The sequence below is a fragment of the Onychostoma macrolepis genome, chromosome 24 (genome assembly GCF_012432095.1).
Source record: "Onychostoma macrolepis isolate SWU-2019 chromosome 24, ASM1243209v1, whole genome shotgun sequence".
In the NCBI taxonomy this organism is placed as follows: Eukaryota; Metazoa; Chordata; class Actinopteri; order Cypriniformes; family Cyprinidae; genus Onychostoma; species Onychostoma macrolepis.
Window position 1 is genome coordinate 17,790,272 of NC_081178.1, and position 20,254 is coordinate 17,810,525.

The following is a 20,254-nucleotide window of genomic DNA, read 5'->3' on the forward strand; positions in this document are numbered from 1 at the left end:
ATTTACCTTTTACTTTTAATTATTTATAATTTAGTTTGTTAATAATTTTATATTTTTATCTTTATATACTCATGTGGTATTAACGTGAGGCATGTCCACAGAGATGACGGCAGTGCTGACCTGTTGGGCAGGAAGTACATGCTTTCTCATGAACTCTTTCACATGCTGAAGGACAGCCTGACCTTTAGGTGACAGCATGAACAGCTCATCAGAGATCGGCATAGCTAACGTGGAGCTGCAGATAGAAAATGCATTATAAAATATTATCAACATTTATAATTACATATAATTACAATTTTAAACCACATGCCCTGACAATAAAAATACAAACAATAATTATACACCTTAACAAATGATCTGTCATGCAGGTGTTTACTCTAATGTGCATGTAGAGTTGAGATTGTGATTTTGTACCTGAGGGCGATCTGTAAACCCAGCTCAGCTAAGGGCTCCACACTCTCTTCAAACTCAGCTGCGTTAGGAGAACTGGCATTGCCCAACAAATGCCTTGCATAGATCCCCTAAAATGGGGAAAGAAAAAGTACTTAGAAAGTTTAGACCCTGCGTGCTTTCCTGACATTTCCTGATGGAAATAGTGTCACTTCCCCTGTGTGTATAGCAATGCGTTACAAAAAACAAAATTAACACAAGGTTTACCAATCATTTGCTACCTTGAACTACACAATTGGCATTTCTGGGAGTAAAATCATCAGCCTTCAATTAATATGTTTATTAAAATTAGGGATGCACCGATACCGATACTGGTATCGGGTATCGGGCCCGATACTGAGCTCCTGTACTCGTACTCGTTAAAATGCCCCGATACCAAGCGCCGATACCTCACAGCATGTGATAAGTGTCATATTCCGACAAAGAAACAGGACAACATGCAGCAGAATGGAGTTATTAGAGATTAAGGACGTCTACGAAGCAGATGTATGCAATGAATAATGTTAAACATTCAGTATTAATGCCTTTATAGCTGATGTGCACGAACTGAAATGCAAAGCGCTGAGTGGATTGAGCGCGCGACGGCGCAGATGCGCGAGCTTGTCGAGTGAATATACTTTTCTCACAGACATCACTGGAACATCTGTAGTTCGGTCGGATATGTCAAAAACAAGTAAGCAAAACAATGCACAAGTTACTTAACGGTAGGGAGGGAGGGAGGGAGAGAGAGAGCGCGCGCACTTCTGTGATCTTTGTTGATGTTCGCTCACATAGCATCCATCACTTGGATTAAAACTGAATCGTAAATATAAGACAATTTATAGGGGCATTCACTATAAAATAAATAATTTATTTTCAACCTTAAGCAAACACGACTTTCTGGCGAAAGTGAAACTAGTAGCCTGTGTGAAATGCGCTAGGCTGTACTGTCCCTCTCATTCTGCACCAGTACAAATACGTGCGCGCGTTGTGCATGTTTTGCTTGCTTCATGGGTGTTTCTGCATTAGAAAGAAAAGCAAAGAAAAACGCGACTTCTATTTCTGAAAATATCACAGTTAGGAGATTTATAACGAGTGGTTCCCTGCATTATTACAGCAAAACACGTGATTTTAGCACCTCTAATGCAACTGAATTAAAAATGATGTACCATAGAGCAAAAAATAATTAAGTGTGAAAATAACCGAAGGATATACAGTCAAACCAAAAATTATTCAGAGACCAAATATAATTTTTGATCGTTTTTACTAGTGGGTGCAGGACACTATAGTACATTTATGTAAGTGAGGATAGCAAAATAAAGTAAACTGTGACATATTATATCCAAAAATTCTTCATACAGTGGACTACCAATAAAATTGATACAAATTTGGGACCAAAAATTATTCAGACAGAGTCTGGGGAAAAAACTGAAGTTCAGGTTTGCATGAACCTGGTCGACAGCATTTCCCAGGAGACTACAGGCTGTCATTAAGGCTAAGGGTTGCCTGACAAATTATTGATAGTTGTGTAAATATTGTCATACTAACAGCTGTCTGAATAATTTTGGTTGATTGTAATGCATCACATACCTTTCTATCAAAGCTATCTGATATTATCGAGCTGAATTTGTTCTGACACAGTTTAACTCTGAGTTCTTGTCATATTTTACTACCATAAACTATAGCGAATAAACTGTGATAATGTGAGAAATGTTGAAGGTGTCTGAATAAATTTTGGTTTGACTGTATCTATTTGATAAATTAAGTTAACCAACTAACATTATACATACTCTGTTGGTTTCTGTACCCAATATTTAAAAAATGTACAAATGCAATGAAAATATCGGTATCGGTACTCGGTATCGACAGGTACCAAAAATAAAAGTATCGGTATCGGGCGAGTACTGGAAAAAGTGGTATCGGTGCATACCTAATTAAAATACACTTCTCTCATTTTGTTACATGGTTCAGGGATATTCGAATCTGCATGACTTGTCTTAAATGCAGAAAAATATATTTGTATAATGCCCGTTAACAAGTATAATTAACTGTTGTCCCAACCAATCAGTTTCCTATATACACTAGCCAAGCGTTCAAAAGTTTGGGGTTGGTAAGATTTAACGTTTTTGAAAGAAGCAGAGATGCAAAAAAGGTGAGAACATTGCGCGAATCGGGGGCATGTTCTACACGTAATTTATTTTAAAGATATTTGTTTTACATGCTCATTTATAGTTACTTTAAGGTATTTTTTTATTATACCTTATGTGTCCAAAACTGTAATTTTTCACACAAAAAAATTAAATTTAATATATTTGGTCAAAATCCCTTGTTATAAAAGATGAAGTGCTATGCTATTTAAGACAATTTTGGCTGATTAGCCAGCAATGCTGACCTAAAATGCAAAATGTTTGCCATCTCTCTTCACTGTTACCACATCTCAGACCTCAAATACAAAAAATATTACCATTTTTAGACAGTTTTTGAAGTAAAGAGTAAAGAAAATACTATACAAAACTTAATAGCAGTTGCCACGTGGTTATCAGTCTTACTTTTCCAATACAAATAAGACCAATCTATCTTTTCATAACTGAATTTAAAAAGTTGATCAGTCTGCAACCGGCCCCAGTTCTTTATTTACACTTGTAAGATCACAAGTACCCAACTGCTATTGTCTCTCATAGCACTCTACTCTCTTTTTCTCAAATAATGAATACTTCAACTCACAATGATATTTAATGTCAATTAATTAAATAATAATTTGATAAGAACTCATAATAATCTTGAATAAATATAGCTATAATTGCTTTAACTGTCAATTTGTGAAATTTGACAGAATTTTGACAAAAACTGAATGTCTTTAACTGATTGGCACAGTTTAACTTTGTTTTAATCACAATGGCTTGGCCTGCATTAACTTTTAAAACTCAATACCTGTGCAATTGCAGCCATTTTGAAAATAGCCATGGCAATGAAGAAGTTTTGCTGGAGAAGAGAGTTTGGGATGCCTCGACAATGGCAGTAAATGGAGATAAGGTCATCTGGAGAGGGAATTCCTGTTCAAAAGCAATGTATGGATTAATACATGAAATATAAAGAGATAATAAAAGGATATATAGAGGCAAGGACAATTTAAGATAATGCCAGTACTGGCAAAAATGACATTGTATTCCTAACTCTACAGAAATATAAATTAAAAAAAAAGAGAGATGCCCCACCTTTCACTCCTGTGACTCCACCAATTGTGCTGATGACCTTGTAGTGACTGGGCCAGTAGTGTGGCATGAGAAAGTAGGCCAAGTCTGCTATTGGCTGTCCGGTAGTGGACAGTTCCCAGTCCAGTACAGCCAATACACGAGCCTTCAGAGAGACAATAAAGCTTTCAAGAGACCCAGATCCAGTAACATTTTTTCTCACATAACAAAAAATATGAATTCTTTTAGGGGAGGAACTGAGGTTTTGGTTTGACTGACAGAAATACATTAGTATATCAATTACCAATCACTTCCACACAATTATGTGGGTAAGTAGAGTTTTAATAGGCTTATTAAGAAGATTCTGCTCAAAGATGTGACATTATAATTGGAGGTTAATTAAAGACTTACTCTGCCAGTCAGTTTTGATTCACTTGATCTTTACAATTCTCTTTGTAATAAATCATTTACTGACGGGAGGCTGGAAAAGTCTTAAGTCTCTGATTAAATCCATAAAGGTAACACCACTGTAATCATTAAACATTTTGTCTTTGCATAGGGTTAGTTCCCTCAAAAATGAAAATTAATAAAACACCATTTTCTCCCCCTTGTGTTGTTCTAATGCCATATGCCCTTCTTTCTTTTTCAGAGGACAAAATAAGAAATTTAAAGAAATGCCCCAATTGCGCTTGTTCATATAATGACAGTGAATAGCAACCAGCTATCAAAAGCTTCTAATGCTGTAATATTTTATTGTTGTGATGTACTGTTGTTTGTCATACGTGTATTTGTATAACTGGGCCACCTATCTCGACCAGGACACTCCTGGAAAAGAGATTTTTAATCTCAGTGAGGTCCTCTCCTGGTTAAATAAAGGCAAAAAAATAAATAGACACAGAAGTATCACAGAATAGTCCCATGCGACACGTGTCTTATACTTCAAGTGTTGTGGGGGCGTTGTACTGCTATAGTGTTATTTAACGAAAATCCTGACCTTGGACATTGATTTCTATGCACGACTGTGCAAACATGAGACTTTATTAGCACAGCAGTTCACTCCAACTCGCCCAGAAAAGCACACAAGCTGCAAGAAATCAAGATTAATAAAAATGTGACATGGAATACAAACCAGAACTCTAGTTCTCATGACAGTCAGAATGACAGTTGACATGTGAACACAATATCTTCTTGTTGTGACGAGCACAACACATAAATTCACCTTAAACAAGGAAGTATATGTATTGTATTTTGTGTTGTGTTTTTATTAATCTTGATTACTAATAGAGAATCATGAGCCTATCAATTCTGTGATACTTTTGCATCTTTTTTAATAGCTTGTTGCTGGTCTCTTTTCATTGCCATATGGATGAGCATGAGCGGAGCATTTCTTTAAATTTCTCTTTTTGTGGTATGAAAAAGAAAGAAGGGCATATGGCATTAGAACAGCAGAAGGGAGATCCCATTAATCCCGTTAAAGTTAGTTGTTAAGATTCTATGGAGGAATTTCCATATTTTATATTGTGTTCTACAAAGAAACTAATACTTTCATTCAGTAAGGACACATTCAAATGATCAACTACAAAAGATTTCTAAATTAAATTTTCAATTATCCTGAAGAATCCTGAAAAAATGTAGCATGTGACACTAAAGATTGGAGTAATGACTGCTGAAAATTCAACTTTGCCATCACAGGGATAAATTACTTTTTTTTTTTTTTTTAAATATTAAAATAGTTTTAAATTGTAATAATATTTCACAATATTATCATAATTTTTCTTTTTCTTTTTTAATTTTTCAAATAAATGCAGCTTTGGTGAAACATTAAGAAAAACAAAAACATTAAGAAAACTTTTGAACGATAGTAAATACATATGCATCAAGTATCAGTACCTCTGTAGGGTGGAATATCAGGTTGTCAATTCGGAAATCGCCATGAACAAGGGACACTTCATTGTCATTGGTTGGCAGGTTGTGGCTTAGCCAATCAGAAAGTTTATCCATGGCTGGTATCTCTTTGTGGGCAGAGGCTTTGTACTGCTTTGTCCATGTGGAGACCTGGAAGAAAAAAAAAATTTTTTTTTTCTTTTTTGATGAGTGAAAAGATGACAGTAGCTTTAAAGAAAAATAAGATTTAAAATACTTATTTCCAAATCAATACCCCGTTGATGATTTTTCCATCTCACCTGTCTCTTACAATAACCTGTTCCCTTCCCATATCCCGAGAGGCCAAGTGTACTGACATCTAGGGAGTGAAGTTTGGCTAGCGTCTCCACTGCAGCCACATACAGAGCCGTCCGCTCTGCCGCACTGACCCCTGGGAGCCTCAAGTCTCTGAATACACGTCCCTGATGTGCAGATGTACAGTAATAGCATAACATCATCCTTCAAAGAATACCTCCATGCACAAACAAGTGAGAACTAAACCGACTGATAAGTGGGGTGAAAAAAACAACCTTGCCTGCCCCCTTCTGGCCAAATGTGTAATTTTAACTGCTTGAGCTAGAGCTGTTACTTTACATCTCAAAAAGAATTACAATCTTGAAAACAAAAAATAGCCTCAGTTTGGCTATATTTAACTCAAATATGGTTCAATGTAGAAATTACATGAATTCATTTATTGAATGAAATTTGAATGAAGTTAACATTTACTGGCTATGAGTACCTGTACATGTTCCATGATGTAAAACTCTGTGCCGATGATATGAGTATCTGTGCAGTACAGCACAGGATGAGGAACAGGAAAGCCAACAGAATACAGAGCCTTTTGAACAGCATACTCTCTATCTATCTGTAGGCACAAAATGTCTCAGGTTTAGGGCTGCAACTAACGATTATCTTAATAATCGATTAATCTGTCGATTAATTTTTCGATTAATCGATGAATCTGATTTTTTAAAAAAAAGAAAAGAAAAGCATTCATTTCCAACCCTTTATTCAAAAACAGAACTAAAATCTTTAGAAAATGCACAAACATGTTGCTCCTTGAACATCCCTGAGCGGTTATAATAATAATAAAATAAAATAAAAATGGACTAACACAAAAAACATACACATGTATGCTTTACATCTGCCAAATATATAGACTTTTTTGGGAGTGCAAAAATTAAATAATTTAACAACACTGCGTCGTTAGCGTTGGTATTGTATCAGACGCTTGCACTTAACATTATATGAAAATCAAGCTCAAATGGAGTTAATAATGTTTTTGACCAGAGAATGACGGAGATGGAGTGTTTTGTCTGTCATTAGAACGGCTGTAACTGTTATCTGAAGCAGCAAGTGCATTATGCTTTCATCAACTTTTACAGGTTATATAACTTTGATTGTAGCTACAGTGAGGAAAATAAGTATTTGAACACCCTGCTATTTTGCAAGTTCTCCCACTTAGAAATCATGGAGGGGTCTGAAATTGTCATCGTAGGTGCATGTCCACTGTGAGAGACATAATCTAAAAAAAATCCAGAAATCACAATGTATGATTTTTTAACTATTTATTTGTATGATACAGCTGCAAATAAGTATTTGAACACCTGAGAAAATCAATGTTAATATTTGGTACAGTAGCCTTTGTTTGCAATTACAGAGGTCAAACGTTTCCTATAGTTTTTCACCAGGTTTGCACACACTGCAGGAGGGATTTTGGCCCACTCCTCCACACAGATCTTCTCTAGATCAGTCAGGTTTCTGGCCTGTCGCTGAGAAACACGGAGTTTGAGCTCCCTCCAAAGATTCTCTACTGGGTTTAGGTCTGGAGACTGGCTAGGCCACGCCAGAACCTTGATATGCTTCTTACAGAGCCACTCCTTGGTTATCCTGGCTGTGTGCTTGGTCATTGTCATGTTGGAAGACCCAGCCTCGACCCATCTTCAATGCTCTAACTGAGGGAAGGAGGTTGTTCCCCAAAATCTCGCAATACATGGCCCCGGTCATCCTCTCCTTAATACAGTGCAGTCGCCCTGTCCCATGTGCAGAAAAACACCCCAAAGCATGATGCTACCACCCCATGCTTCACAGTAGGGATGGTGTTCTTGGGATGGTACTCATCATTCTTCTTCCTCCAAACACGTTTAGTGGAATTATGACCAAAAGTTCTATTTTGGTCTCATCTGACCACATGACTTTCTCCCATGACTCCTCTGGATCATCCAAATGGTCATTGGCAAACTTAAGTCGGGCCTGGACATGTGCTGGTTTAAGCAGGGGAACCTTCCGTGCCATGCATGATTTCAAACCATGACGTCTTAGTGTATTACCAACAGTAACCTTGGAAACGGTGGTCCCAGCTCTTTTCAGGTCATTGACCAGCTCCTCCCGTGTAGCTCTGGGCTGATTTCTCACCTTTCTTAGGATCATTGAGACCCCACGAGGTGAGATCTTGCATGGAGCCCCAGTCCGAGGGAGATTGACAGTCATGTTTAGCTTCTTCCATTTTCTAATGATTGCTCCAACAGTGGACCTTTTTCACCAAGCTGCTTGGCAATTTCCCGTAGCCCTTTCCAGCCTTGTGGAGGTGTACAATTTTGTCTCTAGTGTCTTTGGACAGCTCTTTGGTCTTGGCCATGTTAGTAGTTGGATTCTTACTGATTGTATGGGGTGGACAGGTGTCTTTATGCAGCTAACGACCTCAAACAGGTGCATCTAATTTAGGATAATAAATGGAGTGGAGGTGGACATTTTAAAGGCAGACTAACAGGTCTTTGAGGGTCAGAATTCTAGCTGATAGACAGGTGTTCAAATACTTATTTGCAGCTGTATCATACAAATAAATAGTTAAAAATCATACATTGTGATTTCTGGATTTTTTTTAGATTATGTCTCTCACAGTGGACATGCACCTACGATGACAATTTCAGACCCCTCCATGATTTCTAAGTGGGAGAACTTGCAAAATAGCAGGGTGTTCAAATACTTATTTTCCTCACTGTATATGGGCGCTTAGTTTTTTCTTGTTTAATACACTTGGCCAAAATCTCAAATTAAGCGCTTATGCACATAATGCACAGGATATTTAAAACGTATATAGACAGCAAATAACTAATTCTTCTCCACTCTTCAAACACACAAAAACATTATCCTTTACTAACATAGTGTTTGAGTAAAGAAAACGCTGTACTATTCAAACACCAATTATTTATTCACCCTTGCATTGCGAAAAAGCAGAGATCTCATCTTCTCCAGGCTGTGCGCGGTGAGTCAATCTGAACGGAGGCGGGTGAAGTTACGAGGTCTCGCTGAGAGCTTGATGATCCAATGGCGTTAAGTTTTACTGACAAGTTATTTTAATGCTTATCATTGGTTTACTATTTTTAAAACTCTCTGATTTAAAATAATAAAACCAATTATAAGCGACTCAAGTTTGGATAATTTTTCACAGCACCTGACTGGGCTAGGGTATGGCAACTGCCATACTCTGCCATACGCAAACGCCGCCCCTGCTCCCACACCTTGATGACTTGGGTCGCACTGATTTCTCTGCCTCCGCTATGTATCTTTCCTCTACCGCCGCTGTTTTTTTTTTTTTTTTTTTTTTATGAGGCGCCAAACTCTGCTACCATCCGTGCGTGAGAGAGACCGAGTGTGTTCACTCCGCTCAACTAAAGTTTTTTTTTTTTAATAATCAAACGTCTCGCGTCGCGACACAACGAATCGATTATGAAATTCGTTGCCAACGCTTTTAGTAATCGATTTTTATCGATTTAATCGATTCGTTGTTGCAGCCCTACTCAGGTTACTCAACATAACCATGGTTCCCTGAGAGAAGAAAATTAGACATTTCTCTCTTTCTCTGGAAAGAATTAATCAAGCTATTGCATTGCAATATCCAATGCCGCTTGAGAGCAAGGTGGAGTCAGCCACTGTATACCTCTGTGTGGAGCACCATTGCCTCAGAATCTTTCATCTAAGCAAGAGCTTACTCATAAATACCCTGGGGAGCTGGGAAAATCTAAATATGAGTTGATACAGGAGTCAGGCAGTAGTCACATGCCGCAGTAGGTGAATACATGACACTCAGTCGAGCACTAAGTTCACCATTAGGGGCTTTCGCACCGGGTAGTTATAAGAACATAGTTATAGGAACTAGCCACCAAGGCGGTTGAGCTGCAAAGGCAGCAAGTCACAAGGGCTGGGCAATATACAGTGGTGTGAAAAAGCGTTGGCCCCCTTCCTGATTTTTTTTATTTTTTTGCATGTTTGTCACACTTTAATGTTTCAGATCATCAAACAAATTTAAATATTAATCAAAGATAACACAAGTAAACACAACATGCAGTTTTTAAATTAATTTTTTTTTTTTTATGAAGTGAAAACAAAATCCAAACCCACATGGCCCTGTGTGAAAAAGTGCTTGCCCCCTAAAACTAATAACTGGTTGGGCCACCCTTAGCAGCAACAACTGCAATCAAGCATTTGCGATAACTGGCAATGAGTCTTTCACAACACTGTGGAGGAATTTTAGCCCACTCTTCTTTGCAGAATTGTTTTAATTCAGCCACATTGGAGGGTTTTCGAGCATGAATGGACTGTTTAAGGTCATGCCACAGCATTTCAATTGGATTCAAGTCCAGACTTTGATTTGGCCACTCCAAAACCTTAATTTTGTTTTTCTTGAGACATTCAGAGGTGGACTTGCTGCTGTGTTTGGAATCATTGTCCTGCTGCATAACCCAAGTGCACTTGAGCTTGAGGTCACAAACTGATGGCCGGACATTCTCCTTCAGGATTTTCTGATAGAGTGCAGAATTCATGGTTCCATCAATTATGGCAAGTCATCCAGGTTCTGAAGCTGCAAAGCAGCCTCAGACCATCACACTGCCACCACCATGTTTGACTGTTGGTATGAAGTTCTTTTTATGAAATTCTGTGTTGGTTTTACGCCAGATGTAACGGGACACACACCTTCCAAAAAGTTAAACTTTTGTCGCATCAGTCCACAGAATATTTGCCCAAAAGTCTTGGGGATAATCAAGATATTTTTTGGCAAATGTGAGACGAGCCTTTGTGTTCTTTTTGGTCAGCAGTGGCTTTTGCCTTGGAACTCTCCCATGGATGCTGTTTTTGCCCAGTCTCTTTCTTATTGTTGAATCATGAACACTGACCTTAATTGAGGCAAGTGAGGCCTGCAGTTCTTTAGATGTTGTTCTGGGTTCTTTTATGACCTCCTGGATGAGTCGTCTTTGTGCTCTTGGAGTAATTTTGGTAGGTCGGCCACTCCTGGGAAGGTTCACCACTGTTCCAAGTTTTCTCTATTTGTGGATAATGGCTCTGACCATGGTTTGCTGGAGTCCCAAAGCCTTAGAAATGGCTTTATAACCCTTTCCAGACTGATATATGTAAACTATTTTGTTTCTCATCTGTTTATGAATTTCTTAAGATCGCGGAATGATGTGTTGCTCTTTAAACATGCTTCACTTTGTCAGACAGGTTCTATTTAAGTGATTTATTGATTCAACAGGTCTGGCAGTAATCAGGCCTGGGTTTGGCTAGTGAAATTTAACTCAGCTTTCTAAAATAATGTAGTTAATCACAGTTCTTTCATGATTTAATAGGAGGGGGCAATACATTTTTCACGTAGGGCCAGGTAGGTTTGGACAGCCTTTTTCCCTTAATAAATGAAATCATCATTTAAAAACTGCATTTTGTATTTGCTTGCATTATCTTTGTGTAATATTAAAATTTGTTTGGTGACCTGATTCTTTTAAGTGTGACAAATACGCAAAAGACATATTTGGAAGGGGGCCAACACTTTTTCACACCACTGTAGCTAAAAAAAATTAATCATAATCAAAAATTTTATATCAGTTGATAACGATAATTATCACAATAAATGTCAAATCTTTATTTCTTTAAGTTTAAAAGGCAGATTTCTTCTCGAGTGGAAGCTGAAGAAACCAGATAGTTAACTGTGGTTTTAAACTATGAGTCAGTGACTGCCTTGCTGTAAATAGTCTTGTATTACGTCTCTGTATTTTGCGTAAAAGGTTACGTCAACTTTTAGTTTTCTCTGCAGCTTCTCAAACCTTTTCTAAGCCACCCTGAAGTTGTTTGGTAGTTCTGGTATATTTGGTTTCCAGAGTAACTCTACCTGATAATCTCCATCCTTAAAAGTTTCTGTCTGTGTTGTACAGCTTCTTTTTCTTCTGGACTTCCAGCTGTCTTCCAGCTGGACTGACACAACTGTCGAAATCTGTACATCTTCTTCTAAACAGATTTGCATGCATGTGTCTGTTACAGTAGACATGGGAATTGGTCCTTGTTCAGCCCATCCAAAAATACTTTCCAGGGATACAAGAGATTTGGTTAATCTCTCAACCTAATACCACTTGCCAGTAGTAGTCTGCTCCTATTAACACTGAACTCTCAGAATCATTAGTGTGCTAAAAGAAAAATTCAGCGAATTGCAGACCCTTAGCTTCGAACTTTTTTTGCACATGTTCTCCAGGAACTTTCATAAAAGCAGTACAGACTTGGAGTTCCAATTGTTGCGATTTCTGTTCTTTGATTTGTATTCCATAGACTTCAAAGTGTCAATTTCATGATATTGCATTCACTGTAATCACTGACACTCGGCTCCAAAACTGTGAAGATCCAACTTCTCTCTATTTAGCACTGGTAATCCTAGTGTTTTCACTAGACTCTCTTGCACAAAGCTTCTTTGGCTGCCTCCATCCAACAAGCAACAAACTCAATTCATCCAAATTCCAAGATGGCGGCACGTCTATGTCTGTGTGTAAGCTTGTCTTAGATTTTTTATGTTCGTTTGTTCCTTTCAACTTCAGAGCTTGTTGTTTTATGTTAAGTGAAGTGAAGAAAAATTTTATCTCTGTGAGTGGATCTTCCCTGCGATCATTTGCCGACCGTGTGTGGACTAATGAAAGGGAAGACGCTGGACATTGAGATAAAAGGATTAAGCCCTCCTCTTTTAAAGGAAAGTGCTTATTTTATACTGTAACACAAGTGGCATTGTCCACTAGCACTTTGGCATATTACTATTTGTTGTTTGATGGTGATTTTCTTCTGTCGGCTTTCTCCCTTTGGCGTGGGACATGGTTCGTTCGTTGGCCGGCTCTGCTGATCGCGTTTGGGCTCCGATATCGCTACTACAAGGAAGGGAAGGTGCTGGCCCATTGGGTTTAATGGATTACGCCCTCATTCGCTAAGGAAAGTGCTAACTCTACACCGTAACGCAAGTGGCTCTGTCCATTTAGCGTTTTGAGAAATTGGTTAACGGTCGATGTTTTGGTGGTGATTCTTTTCTGTTGGCTTTCTCTTTTCGGGGCTGGATGTGGTTTGGTGTTGGCGTGGGTCTCTCTTCTGCTTCGCGGCTTTGGGCAGCGTTTCGTGGGAAAAGGGCGAGTTGGAGTGCCCTAGACTACGCATCAGTAAGAAGGATTCGAATCGAGTCAACTCAGTCGGACTTTAGATGGACAATGCTGTTTGTTACTTTTAATTGCGCGGCTCTGGTGGCCTTACTTCTTATATTCTACCAGGGAAACATCAGTTACAGGTATGACTCACTCTCCTCGTCACATCATGATACTCCTGTAACTTTAAAATCGACAAACTGGACAAGTGGTGTATACACAAACTTTCATGTTCTCTGGGACTGCCGATTGAAGTTACTGCTTTCAAATTTTGTGTATGAGGACTCTATAATGTCTGCTCAAACAAAAAAAGAACCCAGTTCTGTAAATCATTTCACTTGTTCAAATTCATCTGCTAGAAATGTAAATGAATCAGTAAGGCGACGGAGTTTTATAATTCTTATGTTATTGTTATCAGGAAATGTTTTACTAAATCCTGGTCCTTATAATAATACTGCTTCAACTTTTAAAGTTCCTGCCGATTTTGCATCCAGATCGGGTCTGGGTTTTATTCATATGAATGTGAGAAGCCTGCTTCCCAAGTTGGACTTAGTGCGTATCTGGGCAAAAAATACCAGTGCTGACATTATAGTAATATCTGAAACACGGCTTAATAAAACGGTTCCAGATAAAGCCATAGGTATTGATGGTTATACTGTTTACAGGGCTGATAGACCAAAAAGGGAGGGGGGTAGCAGTTTATGTTAAGGATAGATATGAAGTTACTGTGTTACTTTCTGAGTCAGTAGTTAAAAAATATGAATTATTAGCTTTAAACCTTATTGTTTCCAAGACTTTACATCTTAGAGTAGTTGGCTGCTACAGACCTCCATCAGCTAGTAATGATGCCATTTCCTCTCTGATGCATTCAGTGACTTCCTTGAATCACAAAGAGCTGGTCCTCCTGGGTGATTTTAATGTGAACTGGCTGCAGTCGGCATCTAATGGTTTTAAAGCAATCTGTGACACTCTTAATCTCTTTCAGTTAGTTGAGTCACCTACTAGACCTAACTTGAAGGATAGTAAAAAGTCCACATTAATCGATCTCATTTTTAGTAATGCTCCCCATAAGTACTCTTTAGCTTCTGTATATGCTAACGATGTTAGTGATCACTGCGTCGTTGCCATAGTCAGAGACACCAAATTACCTAAGCATAAACCACGCATTATTACTAGACGATCTTTGAGACACTTTAATGAACAAGGTTTTCTTCTTGACGTAGCACATTACAATTGGGACAGGATTTTTCTTATCCCCGATGCAGAGTCAGCCTGGATATATTTTTACAATGGTTTTATATCGATCATCAATAGGGATGCACCTCTTAAAACATTTCGTGTTAAAGGTAGAGATAATCCCTGGTTTTCGGAAGCCCTATCTGCTCTTATTCGTGAGCGTGATGTTGCTTGGGCAAAAGCTAGACTATCTGACTTAAGCTCCGACTGGATTTATTTTAGGCAGCTTCGGAATAAATGTACAGCCGCTATCAGAAAGGCTAAGGCTGATTATTTCATTGCTAATTCTACTCTTAATGCAAATAATCCCAAGAAATTTTGGAAAAACATAAAGTTTATAACAGGTAGTAAAAACACCTCTAGCTTTCCTTCATGTATAAATATGGATTCCACTAGCATATCCGATTAAGAACAAATGCTTAATTGTTTTAATAAGCATTTTGTTGCCGCCGGGTTTTTATTTGAATCACATAATTTAGCATGTTCTGATTCTGATTTTATCAATGCAGAAAGTCGCTTAAAAAAGGACGAATTTAGATTTAAACAAATTAAGAATTCTGACGTTCATAAAGCACTCAAATTACTTGACACAAACAAATCACCAGGCCCTGATTGTGTGGAATCTGTTTATTTGAAATTAGCAGCAGAATTTATTACATCTCCTCTGACTTATATTTTTAATCTTTCACTAAATACCGGTGTCATTCCGGAAATCTGGAAATCAGCTTTTGTTGTTCCTCTATTAAAATGGGGAGATTCTACTATGTTAGATAATTATAGACCAATTTCAAAGCTCTGTGTTTTATCAAAGATCTTAGAAAGCCTTATCAGTGAACATTTGACATGTTATTTGAATGAAAACAAAGTGTTGTCCATTAATCAATCTGGGTTTCGTAAAAAACACAGTACTACAACAGCTGCTTTGAAAGTTCTAAATGATATTGTGGGCTCGATTGATAATGGTGATTTCTGTGCTTCTCTTTTTATTGACTTATCAAAGGCTTTTGATACAGTGGATCATGAAATATTGCTGCATAGATTGAAGAGTGTTGGTTTTTCAAGTGATGTTATTTCCTGGTTTAAAAACTATTTAAGTGGAAGAACCACCACACACAGACATGTCAAGGAATTTGGTTACAGTTGTCGTATTCCTCTTGTTAAGCCACTCCTGAACCACAGACAACGTCAGAGGCGTCTTACCTGGGCTAAGGAGAAGAAGAACTGGACCGTTGCCCAGTGGTCCAAAGTCCTCTTTTCAGATGAGAGCAAGTTTTGTATTTCATTTGGAAACCAAGGTCCTAGAGTCTGGAGGAAGTGTGGAGAAGCTCATGGTCCAAGTTGCTTGAAATCCAGTGTTAAGTTTCCACAGTCTATGATGATTTGGGGTGCAATGTCATCTGCTGGTGTTGGTCCATTGTGTTTTTTGAAAACCAAAGTCACTGCACCCATTTACCAAGAAATTTTGGAGCACTTCATGCTTCCTTCTGCTGACCAGCTTTTTAAAGATGCTGATTTCATTTTCCAGCAGGATTTGGCACCTGCCCACACTGCCAAAAGCACCAAAAGTTGGTTAAATGACCATGGTGTTGGTGTTCTTGACTGGCCAGCAAACTCAGTATTGGCCAGTATTGTCAAGAGGAAAATGAGAAACAAGAGACCAAAAAATGCAGATGAGCTGAAGGCCACTGTCAAAGAAACTTGGGCTTCCATACCACCTCAGCAGTGCCACAAACTGATCACCTCCATGCCACGCCGAATTGAGGCAGTAATTAAAGCAAAATGAGCCCCTACCAAGTATTGAGTACATATACAGTAAATTAACATACTTTCCAGAAGGCCAACAATTCACTAAAAATGGTCTTATGAAGTATTCTAATTTGTTGAGATAGTGAATTGGTGGGTTTTTGTTAAATGTGAGCCAAAATCCTCACAATTAAAAGAACCAAAGACTTAAACTACTTCAGTTTCACAATTTGAGTTGAATTACTGAAATAAATGAACTTTTCCATGACATTCTAATTTATTGAGATGCACCTGTATATATACACTCAGTCATGGCCAAAAATTAATCTGCATTGTTAATCCTTTTGATGTTTTATTTAAAAAAAATTCACAAAAATCTAACCTTTCCTTGGATAGTAAAAATTTTAAATGGGGGGAAATATCATTATGAAGTAAAGGTTTTTCTCAAGTACACATTGGACACAATTATTGGCACCCCTAGAAATTCTTATGAGTAAAATATCTCTGAAGTATTCAAAACTGTTCAAAATATTTATTTTATTTGTGTACATTCACAATAAAAACAAAACATGTGCTTTTGTGAAATAAAGGAAACAAACAGGACGCCACTTTCTCAAGAGTGCATCGCAAAAATGAACCGAAATTCTCCATATGGGCTGCTAGTTTTTTTTTTTTCTTTGGTTTTGTTAATTCATTAATTATTTAGAAATATATATTTTGCATATGGGCCTATTTCTTTTATATAAAATAGCTTATGTTTTGCTCTGTTCGCAGAAGCGCTACAGGTGCGTGCATGTGAATCCTCACGCTCATGTTGTTTATGCTGCTTTTTGCGTGTATAGAAATTAATCCCTGGAAAACAAATTTAGGTATTTTTAATGGGTCATAGCCACCTATCAATTTAAATTTAATTGTAATTTAACATAATCCTGTCGGTTAACGGTATGGCTTAACGACCGTTGGTTAGGAGAAATAAAATAATCGAAATGAACATTCCTATTTCCTATAAACGTTAATCAGAAAAAACAATAATACAACTGCACGCTTATGATTATTGCTTGATTAAGTAGCCTATCTATCTAATAGTCCATTACAAAGTACAAAAAATAAAAATAAAAATCATGACACTTGTTAATAAAAATAATTTCATGTAGGCCTCTACAATTTAATAATAGGTTGTTTTGTTTAAAATGGATGAAGAACAGGCTACTAGCCTATAATTTACGCAATAGGAGAAATTATGTATGGAAACAGCTCAAGGGCAATTGTTTTTGCGACAAACCAAAACTTATGCGACAATTTGTTTTTTTAGGGATGACATCATCATGCACACCATTTTATCGGTAAAAGGCCAGTTGGATGGAAACAGGCTGTAGACAGCAAATTTCGCAACGTTTTTTTAACGCATATTTTCTTTGTCGATAACAAAAAAAACAAAGAATATATTTCTGATGTGCAGCAAAAGATAATTGAGCTTCACAAATTAGTGAAGTGGCTTTAAGAAAAAAGCTAGAGCAGTGAAAATTCCCATTTCCACCATCAGGGCAATAATTAAGAATTTTCCAATCAAAATATAGGCCATACCAAAATGTATGGCCTATATATTTTGCTGAAGGTCCTGGACATCTTGTTTAGACACATGGCGTCATGGATTCTATCAAATACCAACAGATAAAAAAAATCAATAAGTGACTGACTCTGTTAGAAATCTTATAATGAGCCATGTTTGGATCTTCCAACCATACAATAATCCAAACAAAAACCTCAAAAACAAAACAAAAATGGGTCACTGAGCACAAAACCAAGCTTCTGCTATGGCCATTCCAGTCCTCTGACCTGAACCCTATAGAAAATGAGTGGGGTGAACTGAAGAGAAGCAGCACCAACATGGAGCTGGGAATCTAAAGGGTCTGGAGTGATTCTGGATGAAAGAATGGTCTCTGATCTCTTGTCAGGTGTTTTCTAACCTCATCAGGCATAATAGGAGAAAATTTAGAGCTGTTAAAATGGCAAATGGAGGTTTCAAAAAGTATTGAATAAAAGGTTGCCGTTAATGGTGGTCAATGTGTATTAGAGAAAAACATTTATTTCATAATGATATTTCCCCCATTTTAAATTCGTATTATCCAATTAAAGGTTAGATTTTTGTGAATTTGTCAAATAAAAGATCAAAAGGATTAACAATGCAGATTAATTTTCACAGCCTTCTTTGATCATATTTACCAAGGGTGCCTATATTTTTGGCCATGATTGTATAGCATGAGTGTGAGTAAACCATGAAAGAATTTTCATTTTTGGGTGGACAGCCCTTTAAAGAGCAGAAGCCAGAAACATGCAGACAGAAGAACTTGTTTTGAATTAATGAAGAGAATTAAAACATACAACATTAACTTTTTGAAAGGCCTCTTTTTGTGTGTTGTCTCTTCATCGCCCCCCTGTCTGTAACAATAATTAATCTTTTAATTGTTTATTTGCGGCATTTAGTATTTTTCCTCTGAAAATACTTACATACAATTACTTGCAATTAATTAGATTAATTATTGAGTAAATCATGTAATTATTTAAATGAAAGAAATAATTCACAGACAGTACTAACTGTTACTCAATAGGCTATGTCCTTATAATTCAACTTATCCACTGCCTGCTAAGAACATCACTAAACATGATTATCATTTATTTAACACACAATGATCATTTAAACATGTTCTGGAGGTTTGTAATATTTAATTTTAAAAAGCAGTCATCTCTATCAAAACATGAATTGTATTTAAATTCTCATCACTCATTGTGTTGTTTATATTTTAGTAATTGTGTTTGTGCTTTAGTCATTTATATTATGTTTTGCTTTTTTATATTTCTATTTAGCTTATATTTATTTTTTTATTTGACTTTTAGTATCTGTAGTACTCAGACTTAAACTTTGTCAACATTATTATTTTTGAAATAGTTTTTTATCTAATATTTATATTTTGTTATTTCTTTTTAAATTCAAGTAATGTAAATTAATAACAATTTAGCTTGTTGGTTTATTAAACTGATTAAAGATCTATCCATCCATCCATATATATAGAGAGAGAGAGAGACACACACACGCCACTTCACATACGAAACGCATCAATACAGAAAAATTTGACATAAAAAATAGCCAATTATAGGCTACATATTATGACAGCAGACTGGCTTCTTGATTTAAACAAAAAATACAGATTTTATTAGGTGAAAAAGGCATCAATAAATAAATAAATAAAATTTAAAAATTATTTGGTTCTGTCTCCCTCTGCTGGTTTACTTAACGTTATATTTATGTGTGTTGTGTTGTCAAGTTGGACAGTCACTGGTGCCAAAGTCCTTTTTTGCATGATCACAATAGCGTTGGATTGACCCAAATAAACTATATTAAACTCTACATTGCAAGTATTCTACAAATAATCAGTTATTCAGTTATCATTAAGTTTCACATTATTGTTATACTACAACGAGCGAAGTACAGAACACAGTACCTTATGAGCTCCGGGCAGCAGCTCTCCTGGAGGCTTCTTTCTGAGCACATAACGCTTATCTGCAGTCTCAATGTAAAACGTTGGGTTGGATTGTCCAGCTCTATTCAAAACAAATAAGTAAAATACAACAACAAACTAACAAACAAAGCATGCGTTTTGTTTGCACGAGGTGCACTTGAAAAATGATGTGTGTTGTGAAATTTCTTACCTGTACTGCTGCAGAGTTAAAGTGCTGTTGCCTGAAAAGCTGTCAAGTTTCCCTGACAGATATCTTTTCAGGTTATTAGTGTCAAATCGATGTTCTGGACGGACAGCGGTGATTTGGCGATCCATTGCGTTACAAAGTGAAATTGAGAAATAAAGTTCACGACTTTAGGATATTTCAAAATAAAAGTCATCAACTTCTGATGATGTGATAGGCTATTGTGAGGAGCAGCAGACCATGCCTGCGTCCCAATGTGCATACTATCCATCCTAAATTCTATGTGACATTAGTAATTTTCAATACTATTTAGGGCAGATAGGGTGGATAGTATGCACATTGGGACGCAGGGCATGCGCCGAAAAAAGCCACCATCCCCCATCCCCTTTGGATTATTAATTTTAAAATGTTAAAAAATGTTAAAATTCTCTACTTATGATCATTTACGAACTATATAACGGCTATTGGCCAATCAGAACTCATACTGTAACAAGCTGCACAAGCAGAAACAATTTCATCATTTTTTATTTATTTATTTAGTTTTATACAACAGCGCATAGCAACACGGTCTTTCATTCCTTGAATGAATCA

General features: G+C 37.0%; 1 protein-coding gene across 1 annotated transcript in view; it reads right to left on the reverse strand.

Annotated features, from left to right (window-relative positions):
* Positions 1–19,834, reverse strand: part of acad11 (acyl-CoA dehydrogenase family, member 11) — an 86,032-nt gene extending 66,198 nt beyond the window's left edge. Inside the window, exons 1-9 of the mRNA XM_058764888.1 lie at positions 19,670–19,834; positions 19,462–19,561; positions 6,283–6,408; positions 5,804–5,965; positions 5,511–5,675; positions 3,645–3,786; positions 3,361–3,482; positions 415–521; positions 121–235 (exon numbers count right to left, since the gene is read on the reverse strand). Of these exons, the coding sequence (XP_058620871.1) occupies positions 121–235; positions 415–521; positions 3,361–3,482; positions 3,645–3,786; positions 5,511–5,675; positions 5,804–5,965; positions 6,283–6,408; positions 19,462–19,561; positions 19,670–19,794 (1,164 nt within the window). The 5' untranslated portion in view covers positions 19,795–19,834. The remainder of the gene's footprint in view (positions 1–120; positions 236–414; positions 522–3,360; positions 3,483–3,644; positions 3,787–5,510; positions 5,676–5,803; positions 5,966–6,282; positions 6,409–19,461; positions 19,562–19,669) is intronic.
* Between the last annotated feature and the right edge of the window lie 420 nt (positions 19,835–20,254).